We start from the raw sequence: 27,576 nt of genomic DNA on the forward strand, positions 1-27,576 counted from the left end.
CGAAATCAGACCTATTATTTTTTTTATTATAGCTTTTCATTTACAAAATATATGCATGGGTAATTTTTTTTTCAACATTGACCCTTGCAAAACCTTCTGTTCCAAATTTTCCCCTCCTTCCCCCTACCCCCTTCCCTAGATGGCAGATAGACCAATACATATTAATATTAAATATGTTAAAATATATGTTAAATCCGATATATGTATACATATTTATATAGTATCTTGCTGCACAAGAAAAATTGGATCTAGAAAGAAAAAAAACCTGAGAAGGAAAATAAAAATGCAAGCAAACAATAACAGAAAGAGTGAATGGTATGTTGTGGTCTACACTCAGTTCCCATAGTCCTCTCTCTGGGTGTAGATGGCTGTCTTCATCACTGAACAATTGGAACTGGTTTGATTCATCTCATTGTTGAAGAGAGCCACCCGATCTATTATTATTTTTATTTTATTTTTTTTGCTGAGGCAATTGGGGTTAAGTGATTTGCCCAGGGTCACACAGCTAGGAAGTTTTAAGTGTCTGAGCACATATTTGAACTCAGTTCTTCCTGAGTTCAGGGTTGATTCTCTCTCCACTGCACTACCTAGCTGACAGACCTATTATTTTTAAAGTAAAATATTAAAATTGCAAAATTGCAAAACTTTAATATTATATAACACCCAAGATTAAAAGATAATGACTTTTGAGAAAACTAAGATAAGGAAAAGTATAAGAAGCAGCTTTAAATAAAGTTGAGGAAAAACTTAAAATAGTAAAATCTGGCTAATACACATACTATCTACATGTGCAATATATATATGTAAGAATACAACAACATGCATAAGAGTCAAATTTGATAAGCATTGATAGATGGAGTGGGGTTTGCTTCCCTGTAAGAAGCAATCAAATTAATGCAATCCCAGATCTTTTTGAAGATTGAGGTATGATTTAATTCTACCTATGAACATGGTGAGTAATATGGCTACATATAGGCATTTATGTACATGTAATATATGTATTTGTATATACTTACAAATAGTACTCAGAAATATCTAGGAGCTTATCCGTGTGGATGTTCTCTTCCATGATGCAACTTTCAACTCCTTGATTGCCCTTCAAGTGTGATGACTCTTTTTCACATCTTTCAACAAATTCTACCCAGAGGGTAACAGCTATGCAAGACCTTAAGAGTCCTTACTTACTTTCTTTTGATTTCCAGAGGGTACCATTAGAATTTTCTGCTAGATGTGTATATCTAGAAAAGGTAATACAAATATTGTCTCCATAATTAAACAATGGAGAAAATGGTTTGGGATGCCTTTAAGAACTTTCAAAGTTTCTTTGAGGATCCCACTCTTCTAGAGACAATAGTTGATATTTGTAAGACAGGCAATCTAAAGATTGTGATATATAGTTGTGATACATGGAATTTTGAAGAATTCAACATTAATATCACATGGATGAGCAATGGAAAGCACATTGTAAGTCCAACAGGCTATGACTTATAGAATAATTATATACATGCATATGTTTATATGCATGCATGCCTATATATAAACATAAATACATAAATTAAAGAATCCATTGACATTCGCATAGAGTGTAGAGCTGGAGTCTGGAACAGAGAAATAAGGGAAGTAACTCAAAGAGCTCACTGACATTTTAGGGAAAATACTGTGAAGCCAGTATTTTTTAAATTTTAAAATATCTTTATGTAAGATAGACTTTATGAAATAGTTTCAGGATCAGCTCAATCTATGGGTAATAATTCTAAGCTGAAAAACATGAGCAGAAGATAGCTTTTCCAGTTTAAGTATATATCTGAAAGATATAAATAAATGCAAATATATACAGAGTTAACCCACAGGCCTAGTGTTTATCAAAAAGCCTGGTTATTGCTTCATGTTAGTGTTTTTGCAAGGATACATAAAATAAGCCCACATATAGTTATCAAGACTTAGTTTATCTAATTCTTTCATCATCTTTTTAGAAGAAATGGCTCATAAAATTACAAACCTGACATCTTACTTTTATCCTATTTCCCTTATTCATTTGTCCTTATTAAATGTGTGTGGGTAGATGACAGCAGGACAGGAAATAAGAAAGAGAAGGAGAAGCAGGAGATATACATAATTTACAGACCATATAATTAGTTTCTAAATAATTGAGTTGATATCATACTATAGAATTTAGCAATGTTAGCCACTGTTGAAAACTTAGTTCACAATTTTTATTTAAATTTCTAGAGATAATATATTCTTCCTCTTCTCATCTATTCTGCTATTTCTGGTGGTCAAGTTGAAAAATCACCTGATAGAGATTAGGGAGGAAAAGAATCAGTTAGCCTAATACCCCCATTCCTTCCACCTGTACACGAATACATTATATAGATAAAAAAAAAAAAAAAAAATAAGGCCTAGACTAAAGTTTAAATGCTTTGCCCAAGTTTATATGAGTAAGAAATATCAGAGCTGGGATTTAGACCCAGGTTCTTGGTCTTCTAATCTAATCTCTATACTCTGTACTAATACCACTGTACTCTGTATCTAATCTCTGTACAATACCACTTCTATTTTATGAAAATATTGTATAGAAACTAACATAGCTCTGAACGTAGCATTCATTATGCCAGTGCTACCAGGAACAATCTTTAATTACTATTTGGTATTTTTCTGGCCACATTATTCAAGAAAAGAATTTTGACTTGGGACAGTGTATTTTCTCCAAATATGCCATTTTAGACACTAAAGACAAATTGTAGGAATTAATTGCTACGGCAGAGTCTCATCATCTCATGTTACTTAGTTGGGATCCATAAGAGAGAATTTTATACCTTCTGAAGAAGCACTAAAAATTTGTTATTTTGTTAACTTTTTATTGGCTACTAAAGTTGGTTGAGGAAAAATGTCCGACTTGATAATTAACTTCTGGGGAACTAATGCTCCAACAAGCCTGGGTATGATTTTTAAGGAAAACTTGTGATAATGGATTGAGTATCAGACTAATAACCAAAAGCAATACAAGAGCTATTTATCAGACACACTATTTCTCATAGGACAACTGTGAATTTACCCAGCCTAGAAAATATAATATTCCTCACAGTACAGATAGAAAAAACACTGCCACCATACTCTCTAATGAGGATAAATTTCATCAGCTACAAACATTAGTAAAAATTGTATCAATTAAATTATAATTTACAGAGAGACTGAGTCATAGAGATATCTCCTAGTTATGTGAGGTACATTATTCCAACTTCTTTATGGTACCTGATTATATGGTAATTTGGTGGTATGCTAGAATCCACAATAATTTGAAATCAAGACTGTCTGTCCTACTTTTATTCTCTTTGCTTTTAGACTTAAGCTCATAGCTTCTGCAGTTTTAGGAGGAAATAAAAGAAAAAAGCATCCTCCCATACATAATAACTGCAGAAGACAAACAACCTTTTTGTTTTCTGAGGTTTCTGGCCAATGGTAAATAGCATGATGACCTGGAGAAACAAGAATCTGAAAATTCATTAAGAAATAAAATCTGCTATAGTAAAGAACTAGAAGTAAAGAAGATGTCATTACATTGGGAAAATAGTTAAGCAAATTGTGGTATATGATTGCAATGGGATAGTACCATTAAGAAACAACAAATAAGATGCATATTACTGTAAGAAACAGTGAGTGTAAGCACAAAGACACATGGGAAGAATTATATGAACTGATACAAAGTGAAATAAGCAGATCTCAGTTACACAGTATATAAAATGGAAATAGAAATCACACCAATCACAAAACAATCTAAATTGAATATTATAAGTTTATAAATATTAAACTTTGCCCCAAAGTAAAATAGCTTTCCATATTCTTTTTGCCCTCTAAAAAGGGGAGGGGGGGGGGGAGTAGTTCCATGGGTATAAAACATTTCATGTAACGTTAAATGTACTGATTTTGCCATTTTTTGTGTTTTTCTTTGTTAATTTCTATTTTCCTTCCCCCCCTCCCCCCCCCAGCCGCCTCCCATTCCCATTGATTAGCCAGTGCTACCAGGAACAATCTTCAGTTACTTTTTGGTATTTTTCTGGCCACATTATTCAAGAAAAAATTTTTGACTTGGGACAGTGTATTTTCTCCAAATATGCCATTTCAGACACTAGAGACAATTTTTTTTTCTTTTTTTCCTCTCTCTTTCCCAATTTTTTAAAAAAAATTTTTCTTTCTTTTTCTTTTTCTCTCTCTCCCATTCTTCCTCTTTGTCTCTCTCTGTCTCTGTGTCTCTGTCTCTCTCATTTAGTACTCTGGAGAATCAGAAGGAACAAGGATACAGAGAAAAATCTAAATCTTGGTGAAAGATATTACATATCTGTTTTTAAAAAATAAAATTTAAGTGAGAGGAAATTAAATTTTACTTCATAAAAACATCATTTAGAATAAGATATCTAATTATCACAGTAACTTGTCATTTAAATTTGTCTTTCTTTTTCATACCTTGTCCTCTAAAAGATTTTACTCTCTAAAATATCTAGAATTATTTTATAACATAACTTCTTACTGCATTTTTATTTTGGATTTAGAAATTCAATGCATAAGGTCAATTCAAATAAAGCATCATTTCCAAAAAAGCATTTTGTAGGAACTGGAGAAACAAAGTTATCACTATGGTTAGATGCAAATGTTAAGCAAAAGTATCACTCTTTTAACAACTAAGTTACAGAGCTATGGAAAGCATGTCAATCCCTCCATCATGAAAATGTTAATTCCAGCATTAGCTACTGAATTAAGCTTCTCGAGAACATTAGAGAAAATATGATTGCTTTAATCTGAAACATTTGGAAGCACTTAGGTATAGTAAAGCAAAAAGCCTATTGAAATAACCTCATATGTGAAATTTGACCTACCAAACATCCAGGACAAATAGGGAAAGGCTTCTTCAATCCTGTCCACATGCCTCTTGGTAATAAAACTCTTCTTTCCTTATTAAATATTTAATTGTTTCCTCCATTTTCCCTGCATAAAATATCTTTAAAGCTCTCACGTAAATTCCTATAATGTTAGACTTTTGAGGTTGTTGTTGCATTCACTTTAAAGAGATCAGAAACCATCACAATAAAAACTGGTAAAGATATTGGAAAGAAACCACTGTGAAGTGAAAAAATAATGATTTGTAGGCAAGAAATAAGAAGTAATAACTTAGCAATTTAGTGAATTTGAACAATGCAATGTAATAGTGAGTTCTGTGAGAGCTGGGGCTGCCTTACATTCCTTTGCATTCCTAGTACTTAGCATAATGCCATGTTTATAGTAGGTGCTTAATGAATGCTTATTGGCTGTCTAAAAACCGATCCGTGGCTACAGTCCTTAGACTGAAGGAGGAATTATTATATTATTTTCTCTGGTTCATTTTCAGACTTCCCATGATACATTTAGTTCTGGAAGGAACCTAGTATGATCTAACCTCTTAATTTACAAATGAGGAAACTGAAGTCTTGAAGTTAAGTGACTTGTCCAAGGTCACCACAAAAGTATCTGAGCAAAAATTCCAACCCCAGGCCTCTGACTACAAATGCTGTGTTTTCTCCCTCCCACTATGCTATATCTCTTTTCATCAGAACTAATGATGGTGTTATTTCAGATGTATGTCATCATTTGCTATTAGTGCCCATAAGGAAATTAAAATGTATTTGCATGTCCATAGATATATTTGACAGTTAAAAACTGTACAAACCTAGACCTTTTAAGTTCTTTTGTATAAATAATGTCACTAATTGTCAAAACATAGTTTACCAAAAGCACGTGAATGAATAAAATTCAGTCTAGATTTATAAATGTAATTCCAGCTTATGAATTTGAAACTTGCTCTTCTCTAATACTTAGGTTTTGGATTAATATATATGTGTGTGTTTACATTTTGATCTGGATGAAGGATTTCATCCATGTAGGTGAGCTCCCAGTGTAGAAACTCCTTCCTTCCAATGCAGGTCAATCATGAAGGAAATTTAAACTTTTAGATAGTTATTTGAGGGGAAAAAGGATGACTGAACAGTTAAATGACTTTGCTGGCATGTCAGAGCTAAAGAATCTCAGAGACAGGGCTCTAACACAGGTACATCTGCATTTGAAGCCAACCATATTACCTCTGATCCATATGTATGTCTATGAACACAGCCAAAAAGTATAAATAGATCGTTCATATTAAGCTTGTATAAGGAACATTGGAAAGGGGCCCAGGAGGCCTATATTTTAACTCTAATTCTCCAGCAATGTGTGACAATAGACAAGTCAAAGCCTCCTAATACCTTAGTTTTGGGGGGCATTCTTTGTACAATGGAGGAATTGGATTAGATGCTCTCTAAGATCCCTTCTACCTGACATTATTTAATCCTGTCAAATTCATGCCTTGGATGCTATTTTCCAATGAGTCTTTTCCTGAACTTCTTTCTCCATGTCTATAAAATGAAGGGGTGTGACTGTATGCTCTATCTCTGGAATCATGGACAGTTTTGACAATCTATGATTCTATCGGTAGAGGATCTTTTTTTTTAATTTCATGACACAAATTCTTGGAATAAAGGACATGCAAATAATATTTCGGCCATCATTATCATTATTATTATTTTTGAGTGACAATACTGAGAAAGAATGATAATAATAGTTCACTTATATATATAGCTTCAAATTTTGCATTGATTTCATATACATTAAATCATGTGATGACCACAAAAAAACAGTAGTTTAGGTGCTATTATTATTCCCATTTTACAGATAAGGACATTGAAGTATAGAAATGTTATGTGCCTTGCCCAAATTGCATAGGCACATCTGAGGTAGGATTCAAATCCATTTTATTCTGAGCATAAGCCTAGAGCACTATTGATACTCTAAACTATATTCTGCCCACACCAACATCATTTAAGTGAATTTTGCTATAACAAGAATTATAAAATCATAATATTTTAGAAGAGTAAAGCTGGAAGAGATCTTAGAAACCATCTTACTGTCGGAGGACCCAAGCAGGAAAATTATCTACCCATGGTCACATAGTTAGGAAGAAGCCTACCAGGATCTTGGATCTAAATCCAGGGATCAACCCCACCTTATCATGATGCTTCTCTAATTACAAGTTGATGTCCTGTGGTTTAGCCTCAATTTCCTACTATAGGAGGAAGAGCTGTTTAAATTATCCCACTATAAATATTGTAAAAGTGTCCCCAATAGATAACAAAATTCTCATTTTGTCTTTCCTACCTGTTGTTCTTAAACTGTGAATATTCTAAAGGATATTTTTCTACTGCTTCAGTGAAAACCAGACATATTTAATCATCATGGAAACCTTCCTCGTTTAGATTTCCATTTTTCTTAAAAAAAAAAAAAAATTCCTGTTTTACTTCAACTACTATGAAAGGAGATCAGGTCCTGTCTCATTCTGAAATACACGTTAGGAAGCAGCTTTAGCTCTCGGTTACCAAATAATTCATATGCAGGCTGCAGACATTAAATTTTGAAAAAGGAGCAGCAGAGAGCTTTAAAGCCAAATTTTCTTTCATTAAATAAGTGGATATGACAGGGTTATGTAATGTTTTGGAGGGATGAAATGGTGCACATCACTAACCTTTTAGATGCAAGAAGGTTTATGCTTTTCATTTGCAACTAGATGGAAGATTAACACAGGATTATCTGCAAACCTCTCTTCTAATTCAGGTAGATTAAGTCCAGCCAGATTCCACATATGTGTCTATGGACCTATTCACATATGCTCCCAACACACAAATTCAAGGAAGGAATTTTCTTCTCTGCACAGAGACATTTGTGAGTGAGTGAATGTGTGTGTGTGTGTGTGTGTGTGTGTGTGTGTGTGTGTGTATGTGTGTGTGTGTGTGAGAGAGAGAGAGAGAGAGAGAGAGAGAGAGAGAGAGAGAGATAGAGGTGGGGCTGGGTGAGGTAGGGAGAGAGAGAGAGGTGGGGCTGGGTGAGGTAGGGAGAGAGAGAGAGGTGGGGAGGGGAGGGAGGGGAAGGCAGAGAGGGAAAGATCTCCAACATTCCAAGATTTCAAGGTACTCCCATTTTATGATGGAATGCCCAAGAAAATGACATTCTAATCTTAAGGCATTCTCAACCCTGGTGCTAGGAATAATTGCAATGATCTCTCAATCTTCTTTAGTATGAATTGTCTATTGTGCCTCTTTTGGATTAGAAGAATGATTGAAGTGTACCTGAATCTGGCTGGAGGCCTTGTCTATCTGTGCCTGTGTTCTAAGGAAAGCAGGGGGTGAGACCAATCAGCTGTCAGCCTCAGCTTCTGTTTATCCTTTAAACAATCGCTGCGCGCCAGGGCCCATAATTACCGGGTGGTTTTAGTTCTAAAATAAGTGTCCTAATAATTTGTCATGAAACCAACTTAAATTGTTCTGATATTGCCTGCAACAGCTTAAATTGGAGAAAGCCACAGCAAGAAATGTTTCAGTTTATTTCTACTTGCCGGCTAAGCATATTGGTAAACAGTGTAATTAAAAGCTCATTTGCAAGTTTTTCACAGAGGTTCTTTCGATGTGGGTAAACCCTCTAAAATCCTTTGTTTTCCCACTTGATAATATGAGTTGTAAATTAGGAAAAGGAAAAAAAAATAAGGTCCTTGGCAAATGGCAGCCTTCTCTGTCTATGCTGCTTTGGAATGCCTGCCATGTTCCTAGGGCTCAGATAATGTGTTTCTCTAGAAACATGCATAATCGGCAACGAAATGAGCTGGGACCAGGGTCTGCACAGCCCAGGGATACAAATTAAGCACTTGATATTTTAAAATTAGACCAACTGAACAGTGTTGTTCACGTATTCCAGGCGTACTGCCTGACTTACTTATAGAGGTTCAAGTGTCAGTTTATTTCACTTATCAAGAGAGGCGGAATGAATGCTTATCTGGATAATCTGATGCTGTTCAGAAACTGGAACAGAAGGACCGGCCAGAGCTTAAATCATTTCAGGGAGGAAGTGGATAAGAGTGTCTTTCTGCTGACGGTTATCTAAATTTGTAGCTTGTACATGCGGGTATATTCATGTATGTACTTTCATGAGTGTTTTCCTCAGCACAGCACAAAAAATAAAGTGCTAAGTTTTTTTTGTTTTTTTTTCCTTTGGATGTAATGTGCCTTCATGGTATTAGTAATATGGGTTATTTACTGGAGAGAATTTTTAAAAATTAAAAAGGCAAATGAAAATCATAGCATTGGATTATGTTTTCTCTCTAGAGGCCAATTTATTAAAGTTCCCTCTAGAGTTTATTTCCATCTACAAACTCAAGAATATTGTAGTAGTCTCTGTTCCTAAGTTGGATATCAATGTCAACTTGAGTTCTCTCTTTGTTGTTCATGCTCCCTGGATGCTCATCTATTATTTCATTGTAGTTACTTATTTGAATATGATTTCACAGCCTAACATAAGATCTGTTATCATGCCTTTGATATTTTATACCCCAAATAGAACAGAGAGGAGAACGTTCATTTGGGAGGATGGCAATCCAGTGTTTGAGATGCTGAATTTGGCAGTGAGTCCCTACAATTTAAAGCTTAAAGTACCATGTTGAGACTTTTTCCATTTCTATCTCTTCTACAGAGTGGAAAATACTCTATGAATTTCTAGTGATGACTGTTAGTTATTCAATAAAATAAGGAAGCAAACCTGTATATATATATATATATATATGTGTAAATACACACACATATATATGTATATATACACATATGTATGCATGTATATGTACGTATACACACATACATATATATGTATATACATATATATATATATATATATATATATATATATATTTTTTTTTTTTTAGTTTTCCACATAAAGTTAAGGGACCTGATAGCTGCACACATTTGAGTCAGAATCTCAGTAAATATTCCAAGTCATTTCTTAATCATTTTTGGTTTTGAGATTTGAGGAAAAAGCAAATGCTTTTCTTTTAAGAACATGCAAATTGAATGAAACACATTCAAAATGCCATTAAAATTGCTTGTGGTTTTTAATATATATATACATATATTTTTATATATAATAAATATATATGACATATATAAACATATATACATAATATGTACATGTATGTATCTATTCTTTTAATTTATGAAATGTGCATGCTAGATGAGTCCCAGTAGCCTGGATACTTTAAACATCTATCTTTTGTTTTTAAACACAAATGTTGTCCTGATGATGCTACATGGCTGTGAATCTTGGAATGTTACAATCTTCAAAGAACCAAAGTAGTGAATGTCCCACAAGGCAATGGAGGAACACATTGTAGGCACAAATAGGCTGAAGCAGCAAATCTCCTATTTTAGTTTACGAGATGCTGAAACAAGCTCAGTATATTTTCAATGTTTTCTTGCAAGAAGTGGTTTAAAGAATTTCATCCAGGAAATTATGACAATTAGAGATGGGGCTGGTTGTGTCATATGAAAGGGAGATGAGAGATGCATGGGCAGCCCACATCTTGTACTAGTATCCACATGTTAAACAGTCAGAATGAGATAGTACATTGGATATGAACTGTCCGAGGCACAAAGATTAGGGGAGAATTGTAATTTGTACTGATAGGTACCACATCACTGAGATAATAGAACCTTTGAAGAATTCATAGCTTATATATCCATATCACTTTGCATCTTACAAAAGACACTTCACAATTATCCCATGAGGTATAGTTAGTTAACAGGTCTTTTTAACCCTATTTTACTGAGGAAGAAATATGTGCAAGTGAAATGACAAGTACAGCAAAGCAAAACCAGACATATACTTTGGGGCAAGGCCCTCTGATTCCAGTTCATTGTGAATCTGTTATTCTAATTGGTTATTTTTATAAAATGTTTTGTAATTTCCAAAGTTTTTTTATAAGACAGTCTAGCATAATGAAAAGATCCTAAATTTCTGGTCAAGTATTTCAAGCACTTTCCTTTTTTTTTCCTCAATAGTATTTTATTCTTCCAAATACATGTAAAAATAGTTTCAACCTTCATTTTTGTAAGATTTTGTCTTCCAAACTTTTCTCCTTCCTTTCTTCCCCCTCCCCCTCCCCAAGACAGCAAGCAATTTGATAGAGGTTAAATATGTGCTATCCTTTTAAACATATTTCACTTTGTCATGTTGTGCAAGAAAAATCAGACCCCCAAAAAATGAGAAAGAAAAATAAAAACAAACAAGAAAAAAAGGTGAAAATGCTATGCTTCAATTCACATTGTCTCTATAATTCTCTCGTTGATTGTCATTGGTATTTTCCCTCTTAAGTCTAATGGAATTGCCTTAAATCATTGCATTATTGGGAAGAGCCAAGTCCATCACAGTTGATCATTACATAATCTTGTTTCTGTGTATAGTGCTCTCCTGGTTCTGTTCATTTCATTTAACATCAATTCATCAATTTCCAGGTTTTTATGAAATCACCTAGCTCATTATTTCTTGCCCTTAAAGAATTTATATTTTATATTTTAATATTAGAAGACAATACAAAAATAAAAACTAAAAAATGAGTGGAGAGCAGGTTTACCTGGTTTAGGGACCTGGAATCAAACAAAGCTACACAGCTGGAAAATGAAAAATGGAGCCACCTGGAAAAGTCAGATTCTAAACCTTTCTAAAGGAAGTCTTTGTGAGGAGGGTCATACTCTACCCTCCAACTCTCTAGTCGAATGGAAGAGTTTGAGAGGAAATTAAAAACATGTGGAGCATCAAAATCTGAGCCAATAAGCATGATGATGAGATTTCAGGTTATCTGCTTCTCCAAGATGGGGTGTCATGGCATCACTTCCCTGATGTCATAGTCCTTTTTGAGAATGAAGGACAAACAACAACATTTCTGTAGAGTCCAACTAAGCAAGACTCCTGATAGAAAGTAGAAAGTAAGCATGTCAATTTTATATCAAGTATCATAACTTTACATTGAAATAACATTTTTGCCCTACTCTTTTTGTTTTCTTTGCCTTGTAGATAAAAATAAATATGCATTGTCTTTTGATTCAGCTTATCCTTTGAAGTATTTTTAAATTCCAGTTTTCTGGCATTAACTACTACTAAACTGAACTATAAAATAATAAACAGTAGCAAAGCTGATCTTGAAAATGAGAATTATGTATATTGGAAATGTTTGAACAATGAAATTTTGATCCAGAATTCATTAATAAGTTGTTCTTCAGCCCTAGAATCTGTTCCTATCTCTCAGTATTTCTAGTTTTCTTAATGCTTAAGAAAAGGAAATAGACAGAGATACGTATTTATTAAGCACATAGTGTGAGATGAACATAGCTAAGTTCTTTATTTAATCCTCATGGTTTTTATTTATTTAAGTTCATTATTTAATCCTTATAATAATCTTGGGAGGTAGGTACAATTATGATCCACATTTTTTTTTTATTTAATAGCCTTTTATTTACATGATATATACATGGGTAATTTTACAGCATTAACAATTGCCAAACCTCTTGTTCCAATTTTTCACCTCTTACCCCCCCCCCCCCCCTCCCCTAGATGGCAGGATGACCAGTAGATGTTAAATATATTAAAATATAAATTAGATACACAATAAGTATACCTGACCAAAACGTTATTTTGCTGTAGAAAAAGAATCAGACTCTGAAATATTGTACAATTAGCTTGTGAAGGAAATCAAAAATGCAGGTGTGCATAAATATAGGGATTGGGAATTCAATGTAATGGTTTTTAGTCATCTCCCAGAGTTCTTTTTCTGGGCATAGCTAGTTCAGTTCATTACTGCTCCATTAGAAATGATTTGGTTGATCTCATTGCTGAGGATGGCCTGATCCATCAGAACTGGTCATCATATAGTATTGTTGTTGAAGTATATAATGATCTCCTGGTCCTGCTCATTTCACTCAGCATCAGTTCATGTAAGTCTCTCCAGGCCTTTATGATCCACATTTTACAGTTGAGGTAACAGAAGCATCCATAGATTAAAGTGACTTGTCCAGAATCATCCAGGTAGCAAGTGAGACTAGATTCTAACTCAGTTTTTCCTTATTACAGTCCTAGTACTTTCTCAACTGCTCACCTATCTCCTTTTCTTATATTAGATATTAGTGCTCCATTCTTCTCAAAATATGTTGTACACCCTTTAATCCACCAGGTATTAATTATCTTCTTTATATCAAGTACTAAATACTGAAGATAAAAATAAAAAAAGCTCCTGTATCCTAAGAGTTTAGAACATATTCAAAGATAAGTAAACAGTACAGTATATAGAAAAAGTAAATACAAAAGTATGTGATAGAGATAGAGAGAGGGTAATATTGGGTTTATTGAGAATGACCTCTTAAAGGAAATAGTACAGGGACTTATAAGAACCTAAAAAGAAAGATAAATATTGTATTTCTCAAGTTCTGTAGAAGAATCTTGAGGGGCAAAGGCTTTCATGTTGTCTTCTGTATCTTCGGTGTCTTGTCTATAGTAAGTACTTAATAAATGCTATTTGAATTGAATCATATGAACTTTTCTCAAAATTATTTAGCTGAAAATATTCCTCTCTTTCATAGGGATGGTATATCCCAAAGGTACTACTCATTGTTGTGCTAAGGTTTATGGTAATGAACTTTAAAGAGTGGTCTTACCATGATGCCTGCAGATTTCTTGCCAGCTTGGTTGGCACAACATCCATTTCTATAGAAACATTTGATGGATCTAAATAATCTGTGGGATTTTTTTTATCTAAAATAATTTACATATGATAAAATCCACCATATGTTCCATCTAGCAGCAGCAACATTTTTGTCTGTCTCATGACCCAGTGAACACATACATTTTTGTTATCACTATAAGTAAATTGTGTAACTACTTTCTCCTCCAAAGATTTTGTAGCCCTAAATACAAATATGGGTTGTGGTTTACTGAAAAGATTTCTGTGTTTGGAATCAGTAGACATGAGTTTGAATCCTCCCTTTGCCTTATATTGCTTCTGTGACCTGCCTCCTCTCTGGTCCTCAGCTTTCCATCTATTGGGTTGAGTGGAGTTTTAGACTAAGTAACCCCTAAGATTACTGCCATCTATAGATCTATTATTATAATCATGTTATATACAAAATTTCTGAAAAACTGGTAATGTTACTGTCTTTTCCAAATTCTGATAATACCTTTGCAGTTGCTGTAATTCAAGTTATGTTCAAATAAGGAGGAAAAAAAAACAAACAAAGGATATTTCTTTAATTATATAAATACTATTAAGCTTACTCAACCTGGAAAATGCTTCCCATTATACTACAGTTATCTCAAATATACCTGTCCTGTTCATCATTATTAATATTTTGTGTTTTTATTGAGCAGTATGAGTATTAGTATTTTAAAAGTCACTTTGCAAAGGTGTTTCTTTGTTTCTTCTTAACTATCCTCCCCCATTAAACTTACTTTCTTGTCCTTTTTGAAATAAGAAACCAATTAACTTTTCTGCATGATCCAATTTGCAGGTACATGGTAAGCACAGGTTAGAATTAAGGAAAAATGATTACTTATAATGATGATCAGCGTAACTTATGTGATAAATTATGATTAATGAGTAAATTAGCAGCAAAGGATGTAAATGAGTCAGCTTTGAAAGCCAGATCTACCAAAAGGATGTTGAAGGATCTGTAAGACTGCTTTTTGTCAAATACTGTGGCTGTGTTTAATAGCCTTTTGAGTATATTACCATTTAGAGGAAATATAAAATAGCCAATAAATCTTATGTCATTTGGCTGCATCTCTACTCTATGAGAGTGGGAAATTGTATGTAATACGTGGCTATTCATCTGTTTCTGCATAAGGACTTTCATCACTCTATTGAATGTAAACTGGTGCATAGTCTGTGTATTTTGAATGTATAAATAGCTAGCAAGAAAACCCCAGGGCTTGAAGTGAAAACTGAAGAGTGAATGACTAAATAGCACTCCTAGTTACATATTTTCATTAAGAATTCATGAGTCTGCCACAAGAAATAGGAAGAGCAAATTCATAGATTGTATCTAAGACTGAATTTGAACCATTTAAGTTCCCTTGCTGAAATTTCACATCTGTAAACACATAGAATCTATGACTATCATAGATCCCACTCAGATGGTGACTTCTATCAATAGCTAAAGAAAAAAAAAATATAGTCTGGTGGATTATTAGGTGATTATGTCCCATTCCTTATCCTCAACTTATATTTCATTTCATCTCTCTCTCTCTCTCTCTCTCTCTCTCTCTCTCTCTCTCTCTCTCTCTCTGTCTCTCTCTCTCACCCTGGATTATTATAGATGTTCCACTGGAAAGAAAATTTTAGCAAACCCAGATAGTAAGCAGGAAAGGCTTCTTGTATGAATATCTTTATGTAATCTGTTTGTGTTGTCCAAAAAGTAGCCCAAATTCAAAAAGATATTCATAAGTTCAGAGAGATGCTTAGCACCCAAGGAAACTATTTGATAATGGATTTTGTTTTTGTTTTTGTTTTAAGTCATAGCACCTAATGAAACAAGGCATAAATTCAACTCATATCAGCAAATATTTTTTGTGTTTACTATATGCCAAGCAGTGTACTAAACACTGAGCATTTGAAGAAAGGCCAAGATGGTCCCTATGCTCATGGAGCTCACATTTCATTTGAGAGAACTATATACATACAATTATGTAATGCAAGATATATACATCATAAATGGAAAGTATCTGAATACAGAAAAAGAACTAAGAAGACTGAGTATAAATCAACACATACTATGTTCACGTTTTTTTTTTTTTTTTTTCCTGTTTCTTTTATCTCTCCCATGGTTTTTCACTTTTGCTCTGATTTTTTTCTCCCAATATGATTCATAAAGTAATGTGTATTAATTTTTTTAATTAAATGGAAAATAATCTCAGAAGAAAGGTACCAACATTATGGATGGTGGGAGAAGGGAAAAGCATCTTGCAGAAGACTAACTATGTAATTTTTTGTTTTATCAATGAGGATACTGAGGAATAGAAGGGCATAGTTATTTGCCTAGGGTTTCCCTCAAATAACTTGAAGTCATTCTTTACTTCTTGATCTGATGCCAAACCCTGGTATGAGACAAACAAAACTTTTGCTTTATTGCTCTTCACTCTTCAGCATCGGGACTAGGACAAACTAATGTATTGTAGCATGGGTCATCCTATAGTCCTCATGTAGTCCATGGATAAGGTCTTTATTATAGGATTTGCTTATCAAGCTATTAAACATACTGGAGAGTTTAGTAGAGGAGAGAACTCACATTTCCAATAGTATTATCTCACTTAAAATATGCTAAGAAATATGTGCATGAGTTCCATACTAAACTCATGGAAATTTAAATCTACTGCCTTTTCAAATAGATGAATGATAACAGATTGGCAGTCTGTTGTCACAAAAGACTGTAAAGGGTTGGGTGGAGCCCCTGAAGAAGATTTAAGGGAGGCCATTCACAGGAATTAGACAAATGAAAAGATATGAGTCTCAGTAAACACCACTGAAAGAAGTAACTCACCTGTTAAGGTCATAACCCATCCATTCAAACATTGAAATGAGATAAGAGTTGCAAGGTGTTGCTTAGAAGGGAAACAGACTCTGGTTGAGAGATTGTTGGGAGACAAGTTTGGAGGCTATTGACAGTTGTCTAAGTTACATGTAAGGTTATTCCAGGACAAAACAACTGTCCGTGCTGTAGGGATTGTTCAAGAATTTTCACTTTGGAGAGTTAGCCTATATATATGCATAAGAGCAGAATGCCTACAGCAAAACGTTGTATTGGAAAGAACAACTGTACTGACTTGGAGTCTTAACTACCAGTTACTAGCTGTGTAACCTTATGTAAACCTTTCTTATCTAAAAAATCAGAATAAATAACACTGGCCCTATCTACTTCACAAATGATTGTGAGGACAGCACTTTATAAAGTGTAAATCTCTGTATAAGCATGTGATATGCTATGAGTGTTCATTACAGTATTTAATAATGCTTCTAGGAGAAAATACTGACTTCTAAGTGAACATTTGACATATAGCCTTTTCATAAATTCAGAAATATTTGTATATTCTCATAGGTATTAAAAATCCTAAAAGTGTCAATAACAGGGCACATGGTAGGCACGTAATTAACATTTTTTGACCTTAGTTGAATTGGTACAGATGTTCTTGCTTGTGTTCTCTCTCTCTCTCTCTCTCTCTCTCTCTCAGTCTCTCACTCTCGTTCTTTCCCCTCTCTATGGTACTATGATTAAACTTTTCTCTTTGAAAATTTAAAGTATTTTCTTATGACAAATATCCCCTTTAAAAAACAAATTGCACTATTTAAAGAAATGTTAATCAGCTAAAAGAAACAAAGCCAATTAGTTACAGACTGTTAGTTTTGTTCCCCACGCTCCATATTTCCTGATGTCCACAGATGCATCTTATTCATTAGAATTACATTAGACAAATGAAATGCTTGTTCTTTCTTTTCATCTTTTCATCCTATGATCTTTGGTATGATTTAGTTTTAAGACATACCAGTGGCTGGGATGTTTAAGAGAAGATAGCACTTCAAAATGCTCCTGGTAATATGCCACACCTCTTTTTCCATGTTTAAATGGTATTTATAGAATTAAAAATCCTTACACATTTTTGTTTAATGAAGTTCATGGTCTATGTGTTTTGTTGTGTGTGTGTGGTGTGTGTGTGTGTGTTTAAACTCAACTCAGCAGTTTGGCAAGGAAGGTTATAAATACTTTGCTGATCCTGAATCGACTCTGCCCTAACATTAGTAAGAACCATGGCATTCCAATCATTGTATTTACCATTAGAGAGCCCGAACTGAGGTCTAGTTTGACACCTCTCTTGTCTCCCAAAAAAATCAGCTTCAAATGATATGGATATCTCATGGGATGCTTTAATGAAAATCCTTTAAACAGTGCATGTTTTTCTACAAAAGTTATGGGTAGGATAACTTGCTCCAATGGCCAACAGTCACATTTTGGAGCCGCTTTAAGCTTTATGAAGTCCTTTCCTCAAAACTATGCTCTGAGGTGATTATCCACTGGTTATTTACTAGATACATTCAGAGAATGTGGAGTCCTTGAAAACAGACAGCTTCATGTGACCCAGGAGTTCTGGAATTACAGCCATGCTTTTTCCCTGACTCATATGCATGTTTAGTCTCTCATCTTTCCATTTAGAAAATAGACTTTCAGGGCTTCAGAGTAATTTGACATCTTCAACACTCTGCATTAGTTCAATAGAACACCATACTCCTCACTTGTCAGACCTGCCTTGAGAATAGATACATTTTGTAAAACCTCGAGTTGGTAGCTACAGGCTGATAACAAAGACAGTTAACTGTACTATATGATAACAGAAGGGCACCTATTGGACTCCTGGGGTCTGAGAAGTTGGAACTCTTTCATTTTCTGCCCCTCATGACACCTCTTCTCATATCATATTAGGCTGTCCACTGATCATTTCATCATCTTGGTCAAGACTGAGGATTTTGATCATTTAGCCCTGAGATTATTGTCCGATTCCCAAATAGATTTCCAATATTTATTGTTTCTCTCATTCTTGCCCTTTTTTTCCATCCCTAGGCTATTTCTGTTTCTCTTTTCCATAGTATTTCACAGAACATTTAGATCCAAAATATAGATAGCTTTTCGTTTTCCAAGTTGAGATTGAAAAGAAAATCATGTATTGTATTTTTTGCCACCCTTTCCCTGCTTTTAATCCAGCCTTTCTTCCCAGTGCCTAAAGTGGTAGACGGTAGCTGGTGTGGTCAATGTTGAGGCACTTTATGGCTAACAATTCTGGAATTTTTAACTCCTTTTCAAAGAGAAAAGACATCCTATATTGTTATTTATTCTGGTGGGTAAGAATAAGGAGGGAACTTTTTTTTCTTTGGAACTTTCTTAATTTTTGTTTTATTTGGGGTTTTTTGCAAGGTATTTGGGATTAAGTTACTTACCCAGGTCATCCTGGGCACTCTGTCATCAATTTTCAGTGCATGCAAAAGTGGAATAAAGGCTAGAAAAATATATGACACTATTTTGCCACAGAACTTTTAGAAAATAGGCATCTGTATACAAAATTTCTCATGCATATCCCTTCTTCTTGATGCCTTTTGTCCCTTAGGCTGCATTATCTAGAAATCTTACCAGAAAACTATATTACTATCTAGGGAAGTATTTGAATTGGTCTTGAAAAGGAATCACTTTGATTGAGGGTCACTTTCTTTCCTTAAGTTTCTGTCTCTTGCTAAGGAGCTCTGAGGTTTTTCCCTTCTCAACAGCACAGAGATCTTTAATTGATTAATGTTGATCATAAAAGTGTCCTTATTATGCTTATTTAATGTATGAGGAGACTTACGCAAATGGATTTTAAGTGACTTTGCCTAGAGAACACATAGATAACTAAATATCTGAAGCTGAATCTGAATTCAGGTCATCCAAGATGCCAAATTCAACATTCTATCCACCATGCTACTAAGATGTCTGTAAAACATTGCAGGGATAGTTTGGGAGTTCTCAATGTAATAAACTAACAAGGATTTATTAAGAAGTCATGCCAAGGTAACCCTTTTTTAAAACATATTTCGTAAACTGTTAAGTCAGACTAATCTTTTTTTTTGTTGACATAGTATACTTTAATTTCAGGAAGACTCTTAATGAATTATCTAATAGTATCATTGTAGACAAGAGAGAGAGAGAAAAACTAAATGATAACAGTGCATTTTGAACTAAACACATGGCTCAAAACATATTAATTAAATGTTTTGTGTCAAACTGAACAGAGATTTCTGGTGGAATATGCAGGACTCTTTTCTTCATTGTTTTCTGATCAATTTTGTCATCACTAGTTTGGGCAAAGGTATAGATAACACGCTAATCAGTTCTGGAAATAACAGGAACCTGAGAAAGATGTTTACTATGTTGTTTAAATGATTCAATATCTTCAAAGATTTTGTTATGTTAAAATTATGTTAAAATAGGTGACTGGAGTTAATAAGGCATAACTTAATAATGATCAATGCAATGTCCTTCAGTTGGGTTGAAAAAAAAATCAACTTCATGTGCACTCAGTATGAGTCAACCACATAACATTATTCAAAACAACCATGACTTATTTGCATTTATAGATATAGTATCCAGAATAAAGCAGGTATCTTAATCAGTCATGAGCAGAATGTCATGTTAGGTTTCAGCACCATGTGTTATTAAAGACTTTGCAAAGTACATCTCCAAAGGAGGGGAACCAAAGGCAGACTTATTCGAATTCACCCTATACTGGAATCAATAAAATATATATAAAATGAATTTGATGTTTTTAACCTAGAGAAGACAGAAAAGAGATGATTGGTCTTTTCATCTATTTGAAGGTCATAATGTGAAAGGATTATATTTGTTCTATTTGGTTCCAAAAGATAGTACCAGAAGCAATAATAAGAAGGGGGAAAAAACTACAACTTTCAGACATTCAGAGTTATCTAAAAGTAGAATGGTAGCTTTGGTAAATAGTGGATTTATTATCTAGGTGATTAAAAAAAAACAGTAAAAAATTAACAACTGTCAGGTTTATGGTAGACGGAATTATACTTTACATATAGGGGCCTAAATGACCTCTGAGGTTCTATCCAAAATCCAAATTGTGTGATTGTGTTTTATTTTGTCTTTAACAGTGGATGCTCCTTCTAGGTCTCAAATTGATAATTTTATTTATGATTCCTGGAAAGTAGTGATGATCCTGAAATCATTCAGAATGATTATCAAGTCATCTTAAGATAGTTTTATTAGGAATCATAAAAATTATTAATCAATCTTTCCTATCTTACTCTTATTCAGTCATTGGCTTTGGCCATATACATAACAAAAAATACTTAGAAAAAAAATTTTTTTAAATTAGATGCTAACAAAGACAATGGCTGAAAAGAAGAAAAAAAAAAGCTAATCAGTTGAAATAAATGAAAACACTGGCAAAGTTCTACTTGCATATATACATATGAATACACATATAACAGAGTGATGGTAAATCTTTAGAAACTTAAGATTTTTAAATGTAAAAGAATACAAATTTGATCTCTTGTTGGATCATTTTTTGCATTTTTATATCTCTTTCCTTCTATTACAATATTTCTTTAAAAACAACTAAACAAACTAAAACTACAATTATTATCATCCATAAACTTAAAGGTTTATTGACCTTTTCTTCATTAGTCATTAGAGATTATGTTTCAGGTAAGGGAGTTTGTCATATGTAGGAAAAGGGCATTTCTGCTACAGACTTCTTTCTGTTTCTGGTCAGACCTCCTAATTTGGCACTGTAATTTCTTGCCTCCTTAAAAATTGTCTTGAATTTATCTGAAATGTCACTAATTTTAATAGCTCAGAAGTAGTAAGACTGCTTTCTGGCCATGCCCTGATAGCAGCATCAAAGCAAGGAGCTAGAATTTTATTCACTTTGATTGATGAGCTCATTTTGGTACAGAGGACAAATTGGATTTTTTTATAATGGTGATAAAAATTAATGTGTGATGTTGCTATTCGGATGTTATTGGATCTCTGCCTTAATACAGATTTCAGCAATAAAAGCACTAACAAATATCTTGACCTGAAAGTTACCCCCTTATTCTTTGTAAACTACCCTCAAAGGTAACTTACTGCTTCCCAATTTTGTAGACTTTGTACTTTGTCCTTTGAAGGTTTGGGTTGGGTTGTTTTTTTTTGTTTTGTTTTGTTTTGTTTTGTTTTTTGAGGAGAGTGGGTGAGAGTAGTAGAGATGATTGTGTCTAGCTTCCATCTTATAGTTCTTTATGTTCTTGTTTCAGCACCTCCACGATTTACTCGAACTCCCGTTGACCAGACAGGGGTCTCTGGAGGAGTCGCTTCATTCATTTGCCAAGCAACAGGAGACCCAAGACCGAAAATTGTCTGGAACAAAAAGGGAAAAAAAGTCAGCAACCAGAGATTTGAGGTATTAGGTCCATTGTTCTGTTCCTCTGGGAAAAGGAAAGAAAAAAAAGGTCTTTTAAAAATTGGATTTGGTTTCTGCTTGCTCATTTCTCCAAATGAAACAAGCCAGAGTTACCAAAGACCAATAGACCTATGGGGAAGTTGTCTTTAATTGTTTGACTGGTGTGTTGGAATGAGCAATATGTCTAAGAATGGTAATACTCTGATAAAAATTTAGAGTATTGCCAATCAATAGTTTGGATAAAGTAGTTCTATTAAATATAATCTGTATAATTATGATTAATTAAATCATTTTAAACCATAATCAAGAAAAAGAATATAGACCATGAATTAAGCTGAGCAATGATTCCTAACTCCCTCTACCTCATCATATTTAATACCAACTTTCCAATTTGTCTTGAGAAGTCATTACCATTCCCTCTCCCTTTTCCTTTGTTTCCAATTATTCTATAGATCAATGGTTTCCAATTTTTTCCCCCAATCTGCTTTATCTGAAATAAACATGTAATGTTTTTAGATGTTCTAAGAAAGATTTTCATGGCAATTCCAATGAAACATGTAAAGATATAGAATAATAGTAGGGAAAAATCATAAATCTGCAAAGGTTGTTAAAAATCCATAGAGGTAAGTAAGCAAGGATTTCATTTTCATTATTTAAGATTTTATCCATTCCTTTAGTGTTTATTTTTTCCCTTCAGAATCATCCCACCTACAGCTTCTCTAAGGTGGCTGTGGAATCAAGCTTGCAGTTTTGGCAGGGCTACTAGTGTTCTCAGTCCATTTTAGAACCTAGTTGCTTTACTGTGTTAGGTACTACTGTGGGGAAGATACTTCTCTATCTGACTGCTAAAAAAAATCCCTCCCATGAACTGGAGAGTATTTTCCAGTCACTATTTTTATGGATGGTTTGGAAATTATTTTTTGGAAGACTCTATGCATAATTCTTGCCTTCTCAGCCTTATCTCTTATGACTCCCCTCTAGATATTCTATCCTTCAGATAAACTAAAATGCTTTTTCTACTGAGTATGAGGTAGGTACTCACCTACCTACTGTACTTCTCCATCTTTGCTTACATTCTTTTTTTTACCTTGAAGGCTCTTCCTCCCTCTTGAACTCCTGGCCTTCCTCCTTTTAAAGTCTAAATCAAATGTTACCTACTCCATGAAGTTGATGCCCTCTTAGACCTCACATACTATTTCATTTTGTGCCTTTTTGATAAATTTCTCTCAAATTTAGTTTATCATATATATGTTGCATCACTTATGAAATTGCTAATTCCTTGAAGTTGAGAAGCATGGCTTATATTTTAACTCATCTAGCACTAAGCAAAGGACTATATGTACAATGGACACTCAATAAATGTATAGTATTGACTTGATTTTATCTAGTTCCTCTATGTCCTCATTAGACCTTTTAGATTGTCTGAGTTAAATTCATTTGCTCTTTTTAAAGCTGGGGTCTAACCTTTAGATGAAATTTTATTTCTTATCATAAACTATCATTTAGGCTATCTCCCCTTCTGGTAGCAATCTATACTCAACAGTACCTAGAGCTTGTCATAGATACATACACACACACACACACACACACACACACACACACACAAATATATATATATATGTATGTATACGTAGTTCTTTCCGTGGATTACAGTAGACTGAGATTATTTCCTATACACAATTGGGAAACATTATGGCTTTGGACAAGTCATTTAAGATTTTTTGTGCATCTCAGTTTCTTCTTCTTTAAAATGAAGAGGATGATATTTAAGGTTCTCTCAATTCTAACATTCTAAAATCTCTAGCTTCTGGTCTGATCAATGATTCTAGAGGTATGCTCATTAAGAAATCTAAGATGACAGCTCAGTAGTACTCTTTCATGGCCTATTTGACCTACTTTCTGGGTTAGCTTTGATGACATCTTTCCAAATGAATGTTTTTTTTTTTAAATCCTGTCATTGTAGAGTTGTAGTATAAAAATTATATATATATATGTGTATGCATATATATGTATGTATAAACACATATACATACATATATAATAATACAAGCATATCTAAAGGAAAGGAATAAATCTGTTTGGAAAAAGTCATAAGTTAGAACTTGTTATTACCAAAAGAAAAAAAAATTTCAAACAAAATATTAATAACTACCAATCCATACCATCCTTCTTTCTCATCTCTACAAAATTTATATGAGCTTAATCTATACACACACACATTGACGGTATCTTTAGTGAAAGTATGACAAGAGAAGAATGAGGCTTTTGCAAATAATGATCTATAAGATAGTACTTTTACAGATAAATAAATTGTGAAAACACAGAGAATACAAAATCCTACTATTCATATTATTTTATTATAAAAAAAGCATTTGATTTAATAGAGCCAAAACATTCTTGTAAAGTCTCTCCAGCAAAATATATGCATATTTCAATGAAGTAACAGCCATTTGTTGAATACTTGCTTAAGTGCCGTGTACTATGATAGGTAACTGGAATACAAATACAGAAGCGAAACCCTCCTTGTTCTCAATGATCTCATAGACTATTAGATGTTAGAATCTTGAAAGATTCCTCGAAAGAAATAACAATGAGGACTACTTTGTTCACTATCTCTCTGATTGTTAGTATCAAGTAAGGCAAAAAACCAGGAGATATATATTTATTAGAAGTATTTTTTATCATAATGGAAGATGGGTCTAAATGGAAACAAGCTACTCTATAAATTATATAGTTCCCCAGATACCCCTATTTGCCAATTACATTACCCACAGCATTACGAACCTACCTGATAAACTTCACAAGCTCTGAAACTAGATAAATTGCATAAACTCAGCCTAATCAACAGGAAAATCAAGTAGATGAAGAATGGTCATTGTCTTGAGAATGATATGCAGTTGGATTGACCCATAGATCTGGTCTAGCAACATGTAAAAGTAGGACAGAAACTGAAAATGAACAATTATCTGGGTTGCCTTTGGGGAATTATGGTCTTTTTAGTGACCCCAATCTTTTCATCTTTTTTTTTTTCATCTTTTTTAACATCAGTATTCTTCCACTGAAGCTGTATGGTTATTGTTTTAGAGCACTATAGTGTTTAAAAAATTAAATTAAAATTGCCAGTCTCTCAGAGGATCTTGAAAAAACACTGTAGTCATAAGTAGGTTGAGACTGAAGAATTATACTAGAAGTGTAAAAAAATGTCATCAAATATAAATGACAGCAAAAGGAGGTGGGCTGATTATGTAGTATGAACATGAGATAACTTTTTCACAGTCCATTTGCTCTGTTGGTATTGACACAGTGCAGAAAGACCTGGAAGAAGGCCTTGAGCAAATTGTATGGACAACTGCCTGACCATGGAGGATTTCAGCAAAGTTAGAGATGAGAGTCATTCAAGACAATGAGGCATTTGAGGAAATACTCACATGAGATCCCAGATCCTTTGAATTACTGAAGTACTCTTAATAGACTCTTTTTGCCACCAGTAAAACAAGAGTAATCTTGTGACAGTCTTAACTGAAGGATTTCCATACTAGGAGAAATGTATGGTTAAAAATAGGTCTTTAACTGCCACTTTTAAAATTAATTATTCCTACCTACTTCTACACAGAACTACACAGTTTCAATAGAGATACTAATAGTTTACTTCTTACATAATGGGAAATAGAAATCTCTGTTCTTATGTAAAAATAATAAATATTAAAATATCTTCACAGGATTTTCCAAATTACCTATATGATTGTGTTTCCAATGAAATGGAATTTCTTTTTTAAATTATCTAAAAATGTTTTCTACTTTTTGTGAAGACATGAAAGGGATATTTTGTTTCTTGTGTTCATCCCTATGGTTGTTGCATACATACCTGAATTTTATATATGTATAGGTATATGTATACACACACACACACACACACACACACACACACACATATATATATATATATATATATTCCTTTTAAAGTATATTGTAACACTGCTTGATAATGAACTTGGTTTTATTGTAGGAACTTTTGTGACAAAAATTAAATGATAGCAATATGAAAAATCTTTGATTAACTCTTAAAGTAAAAGTGTAACTAACTTTCCCTCAGTGCATACTTCTATACTGAGAGTTACATAGACATCCCCCAGAATAAATTAATTTTTAGAACTATCCTGGAATTACATTGCAGAATATATGCTTGAGGAATCATAAGAGTGAAGATTTCATATATGTGTGTGTGTGTGTTTTTATATACATATATGTGTACATACACATACGAACACATATACAATATGTGGTATTTCCTCCCCAGGTATTCCATGCTGGATTTATCACATTATTTGGTAGCAAAATCATCAAAGTCCAAATATATGAAAAGAATTATAAAAATTTTTGTCTGTACATAGTAAGTTGATAAAAAATTTAAAATCTCATTACAAATGTTAAGCACTTAAAGCAATAGCTTGCTTTGTGAGATATAGATTGGTTCTGTTCCATATAAAAATGAAACCACATATTAAGATATTCCTTTCCACCCTAAAGGGCATAATAGAGTCACACTAAATGTAGTACTTAATTAACGTAAGAAGCAAATAGAGACATTTGAAGAAACTGTGAACCTTTGGGCATCTTCCAGAACATTAAGGAGAAAGTAAGATGAAATGGGCTTGTTTGAAAAATAGCACCGGGGCCTTCTTTGACAAAATCATTTGAGAAAAATGTATATATAGTTATTATAGCTGGAGAAAGTCAAGAAATTGAGCTGATTTCACTCACTATAAATTTCTTGTGCATGAATAACCTCAGCTGGGCTCTCATTGCTGCTCAGCAGTTCTCCTGTTCTACTCTTACTGACTCTTTCTCATTCTCCACAGCAGCTATTTCAAATTTTTTCTTTTCATCCAAACACCTAATCATAACTTTACTCCTAATAACTAACCTCCCACTTCTCTGTGAAAACTGATGTGATACCACATCTCAAAATTTCTTGACATCATCACTAATATTTTTCTGTCTCTTTCCTTATCTCAGAGGAAGACATGATCCTATAAATACTACATTTTCTGCCTATGCTTTGCATTCATTACTACCTCTTGCTTCATCCAGAAATTTATTCTAGCACTTATTTCTCTTTTAGGTATCTGGCCTTTTTCTGTTTACTATTTTTTTCTTCAGTCTGCATTCTCAAAGTTCTCCAATCATTTAAAAAAGAAAATAAATAATTCCTTTGGTCCTTCTATTCTTTCCAGTTACTATGCTGTTTCTCTCTTCCCCTGAACCATACGTTCTTGAAAAAAAAAAAAACTATATATACATAATTTCGCAAATTTCCTTTTGTCTGTTTTTTCCACAGTCCCCTTGAAAAATCACCTTGGTTCCACTCCTAATCATAAAACATCATTGACTCTCTTTCTTTCTTGACCTATTGTAGCCTTTGATCCCGTTTATCTCTCTCAATAGGGAAACTGTGGTAACAGCAACAGTAACAACAAATCTCTTCTCTGTTAGCTTCAGAGATGCTTTCTTCAGCTACCTCTCATACTAGTCTGTCCTTGCTAAATTGGTTACTTATTCACCTAAAAGTAGCTGAACAGCTCTGTGCCTGAAGTCAGGAAAATGAATACAAAATGAAGCTTAGACATGAGCTGTGTAACTTAGCAAATTTCTTAACATCTATTTGCCATGACT

The 27,576-nt window shown here is 33.6% G+C and overlaps 1 protein-coding gene across 10 annotated transcripts in view; it reads left to right on the forward strand.

Moving 5' to 3' along the window:
* The window catches only part of PTPRD (protein tyrosine phosphatase receptor type D), a 1,049,942-nt gene that overhangs the window by 685,560 nt on the left and 336,806 nt on the right, over positions 1-27,576 (forward strand). For all 10 annotated transcript variants that reach the window (XM_031947762.1, XM_031947812.1, XM_031947874.1 and 7 more), the window contains one exon: positions 21,758-21,903. In XM_031947762.1, coding sequence (XP_031803622.1) covers positions 21,758-21,903 — 146 coding nt within the window. The remainder of the gene's footprint in view (positions 1-21,757; positions 21,904-27,576) is intronic.

The sequence above is a fragment of the Sarcophilus harrisii genome, chromosome 1 (assembly GCF_902635505.1).
Source record: "Sarcophilus harrisii chromosome 1, mSarHar1.11, whole genome shotgun sequence".
In the NCBI taxonomy this organism is placed as follows: domain Eukaryota; kingdom Metazoa; phylum Chordata; class Mammalia; order Dasyuromorphia; family Dasyuridae; genus Sarcophilus; species Sarcophilus harrisii.